Below are 3623 nucleotides of genomic sequence, written 5' to 3'. Positions count from 1 at the left end.
GGCGCGGGGAAGGCCTGGGCCGGCGGGCTATATGTGAGGTCCAGGACCTCACCGGGGCCGAAGGGCAAAGCAAGGGGGCGTGGGGTGGAAGGCGGCACGAGGAGACCCCGAGTGCGCGCTTGCTTGCGTTTCACGTCGGCATCCATCAGCTGCAGCTCCTGCAGGACCCGACGTACGCAGACCTCCGGGATCTTGATGCCTGTGGGGGCGGGGTGGAGCGGGGCTGGAGCATCAGGGCCTGCTGGGCGGGGCTGAGGCCGCCCACCTCCCCCAGCCCGCTGGTGCCTTGACTCACCGACTTGCTTCTTCTTGTCCTTGGTCTTGAGGCGCACGATCTGCAGGTAGCTGCTGCTGGTGACGTCGGCCATGACGGCGGCGATGCGGCCCCACACGCGCAGCAAGGCCCCGCACAGCATGTAGTGGTGGCGCAGCCGCAGGCCCTGCGCGCAGTCCTTGCCCTCCTGCACCAGCCGGCAGTGCCGGTTCCTGTGGGGGACCGCGGCTCAAACCAACTGCCGCGCAAGCGAGCGCGTGCCCCCAACAGTCCCCCCAGGCCACCCCGGGCCCTCACCATGTGGTGTGGCTGCAGTGCGTCAGCGAGAAGGTGTAGCTGCTTTCCCAGGGCTCCCTGGCCTCCTCTGCCGTCACCTGTGGACACAGCGGGTTGAGCCCCTGCAAGAGCCTGTCTGCGCTCCCTAGCCAGTCGGGGGAAACTGCGGTGCAAAGGACCCAGGGCTGCTCATCCCCCACCTAGCGGCCAGAGCGGCCTGGGGGCTGCTGGACACTGGAGCATTAAGGGTACAGAAGGTGCCCCGGGGACCTACCCGGCGGAACCTCCGGCTCAAGCTATCCAAGGACTCCAGCTGGCTCTGCCGCCCTATATTGGGCTTGTACACGGTGAAGAGCTTGCCGCGGTTCTGCTGGGCCAGCAGGCAGCTGGGCTTGTTGCCGCGGACCTGGATGGGGCAGTGCACCACATATACGAGAAGGCATGTCAAGCGAGACGGCATGAGGATGGCCACCGCCCTCCCCTGCCAACCCACCAGCCTGGCTCCTGCCCCTGGGAGAGCGTTGGGGGTTTGCTGTAGGGCCCACCTTGTAGGAGAGGTAGAAGCCGTCGTGGGTGCCCGTCAGCTCAAGCGACCGGGCGTAGGCCTCTTCCCACTTCAGGCCACGGTCCACACTGATCTGCGGGCACGCAGGTGTCAGGTGATGGGAGGGGCAGTGAACAGGGCGAGAAGGGACAGTGAGCGGGGCGGGGAGGGGCAGGGCTGCTCACCTTGTAGAAGACCACCTGTCCATCCTGCGGGTGTCCAGGCGCCAGGAACACCTGCTGGCTTTCCTCATAGATCTCATCAATGCCAGGGGCCAGGTCTGTAGAGGGCGAGCGGGTGAGTGGGGCGAGCGGGTGAGTGGGGCGAGTGGTAGTCTGGGGCCTGGCCCAGGGGAGGGCGTCCCCACAGGGCTCACCCAGGATGCCCATGTCGTATTTGCCCTCCCTCTTGTCGGCGGCAATAAGGTGGTCAAAGGTGTCGGAGAAGTACTGGAAGAGTGCGTTCTGCTTGTGCACCTCCAACCCCAGGATGCGGTTCAGGAACTTGCTGATGGAGCAGTCTGCGGATGGCAGGGTGCCTCAGGCTATGTCCAGGCAGCCTCCCTGTCTCCCCCTCTCCCCTCATATCTGCCCCCTCCTCCCCATCCTGGAGGTGCCAGCCAGTGAGGGACTCACCCTTCTCCACGTCCAGGCAGCCGGACCGGGACTCGCGCCCGCCAATGCCCACTGACAGCAGCCCCTGCTTCATGTCTGTGGGGAGGGGGAGCCTTGCACGACTGCTGGCCACAGCCTACCAGGGCTCCCCCTCACCACCAGTGTCTCCTGTGCCCCTGGTGTGTATGTGTGGGGGGGTCTACCAGCTCACCACGGAAGAAGGCGGCATCCCCTCCAGGGTAGCCCTGGGGCAGTGGCACTTTGCTCTCCGTCTGGCTTAGGATGGTGGTGAGGACACAGCTGAGCGCCCGGGCACCATACTGCGGGGAGGCCCAAGGGCCATGTCAGAGACCAGGGCACCCCAGGTCTCAGCACCCCGGGAACACTCCTCTCCTGGGCCCCACCTCCTTGGGTACCTTGTTCTCAAAGTTGTACTTGCTCAGGTCCCGGGACTCAGTGGCACGGCGGTCCCCATGGGTCAGAGCCCCCTGCCCAGGATGGGAGGCCGTCACATGTTACTCATATGTTGCTCCTCCCTGGCCCGCCCCACTTGGGGAGCTACCAGCCTGCCCCCGGCCTAAGGCTCACCAGGCTCTCCAGCCGCTTGGCCACGATGGAAGCAAACCTGCGCTCCCCTGCCAGCTCTGAAATGAGGAAGATATACTCCGGTGCAGAGACCTGGTTGGAGCGGTGGGTCCGGCCTGGAGGCAGAAGAGGTGTTTAGGGACCAGGTGGGCCCCCTGGGGCGTGGCCTGGGTCGGGAGCACGGCTCACCAAACTGCTGGATGGCTCGGTCAGCGCTCCAGGGCAGCTCCAGCGTCATGTGCACCCGGCGCCGCTGGTTCTGCACCCGGCGGTCAGCTTGGAGGGAGACACCGGAGCTGGAGGCCTCTGAGATGATGGCCACAAGCTGGGACGCAGGGTCGGGGATGGATCAGAGGGGTGGCAGGGCGGGCAGCCTGCTCCACCTTGCCCCACACCCCATGTGCCCTGGGTTAACTGGAAGCATTCAGGGTGACCCACACAAGAAGGTCAGGTATGTGTGTCCCTGAGGGGCCTCTGTGGGTTTAGAGTCAGGACCATCCTGAGGCACCCCTAGAGTCTGCTGGCCCTGCAGACATCAGCTCCCATGGGGTGGCTCAGCATCAGCGGGCTAGGCACTGACAGAGGGCCTGGACGATTCAAACTGAAAGTGGGACTGGTGAGGGCTGGGGGCCCACTCAGGCACACAAGCACAGCACACACCCCTATACACAGCTGGTGGTCCTCCAGCCAGTCTATCAAGAGCCCTGCGCCTCTCAGCCCACATGCAGCCACACCCGGGGTGCCCCAGGGCCCCCACCTTCTCCCCACTCATGAAGCGTTCCTTCTCCCTGAGGTTCACGTGATCAATGGAGAGACCCTGCTCCGCTCGTGACTCAAACGCCACCGTCCCATCAGGTCTGGACACTACACGGCCCTTCCTGCCGGTCATCTATGGCCGTGGTGGGGAGAGAGGACAGGTTGTCAGCTGGTGTGGCCACCCAGGGGCTGGTCCCCACGGGCCTCAGTTTCCCCATCTGTCCCCCCACCTGGCTCCTGGGGCTCCTGGGTGTGGGTGGGTGGTGGGGGCTGCCAGAACCTGGCCTCTCCCTAGGCTCGGGTACCCATGGGGTCGTCAGCAGGCACGGTCACTACATCTTCCTGAGTCTTTTTATTGCAACCCGACCACACAGGACCAAGACAGATCTGAGGTGGCACCAGGGCCCGTCCCGGGAAAGCGCGCAGGCACACAGCGGGAGAGGAAGGGAAAGGGAGGGGGGTTGGGGGTTGGGCCTGGGCAGCACTGCCTGAAGGGGAGAGCAGGACACTGGACCCAGCAGCCACCCCCACCAAGCTGGCCACCAGGGGGCACCAGAGCTCACCCCGGCCACGC

The 3623-nt window shown here is 65.4% G+C and overlaps 1 protein-coding gene across 1 annotated transcript in view; it reads right to left on the bottom strand.

Moving 5' to 3' along the window:
* SBNO2 (strawberry notch homolog 2 (Drosophila)) overlaps positions 1-3623 on the bottom strand; it is an 18104-nt gene that overhangs the window by 1904 nt on the left and 12577 nt on the right. The window contains exons 17-30 of the mRNA XM_010844640.1: positions 3615-3621; positions 3051-3184; positions 2483-2618; positions 2297-2409; positions 2125-2196; positions 1920-2028; positions 1730-1804; positions 1471-1614; positions 1280-1374; positions 1096-1188; positions 825-956; positions 572-648; positions 296-486; positions 4-199 (exon numbers count right to left, since the gene is read on the bottom strand). Coding sequence (XP_010842942.1) covers positions 4-199; positions 296-486; positions 572-648; positions 825-956; positions 1096-1188; positions 1280-1374; positions 1471-1614; positions 1730-1804; positions 1920-2028; positions 2125-2196; positions 2297-2409; positions 2483-2618; positions 3051-3184; positions 3615-3621 — 1574 coding nt within the window. The remainder of the gene's footprint in view (positions 1-3; positions 200-295; positions 487-571; positions 649-824; positions 957-1095; positions 1189-1279; positions 1375-1470; positions 1615-1729; positions 1805-1919; positions 2029-2124; positions 2197-2296; positions 2410-2482; positions 2619-3050; positions 3185-3614; positions 3622-3623) is intronic.

The sequence above is a fragment of the Bison bison genome, unplaced genomic scaffold (genome assembly GCF_000754665.1).
Source record: "Bison bison bison isolate TAMUID 2011002044 unplaced genomic scaffold, Bison_UMD1.0 scf7180017864203, whole genome shotgun sequence".
Classification (NCBI taxonomy): Eukaryota; Metazoa; Chordata; class Mammalia; order Artiodactyla; family Bovidae; genus Bison; species Bison bison.
The sequence above is the reverse complement of the archived record's forward strand: the minus strand, read 5'-3'. Positions and strand labels throughout refer to the sequence as shown.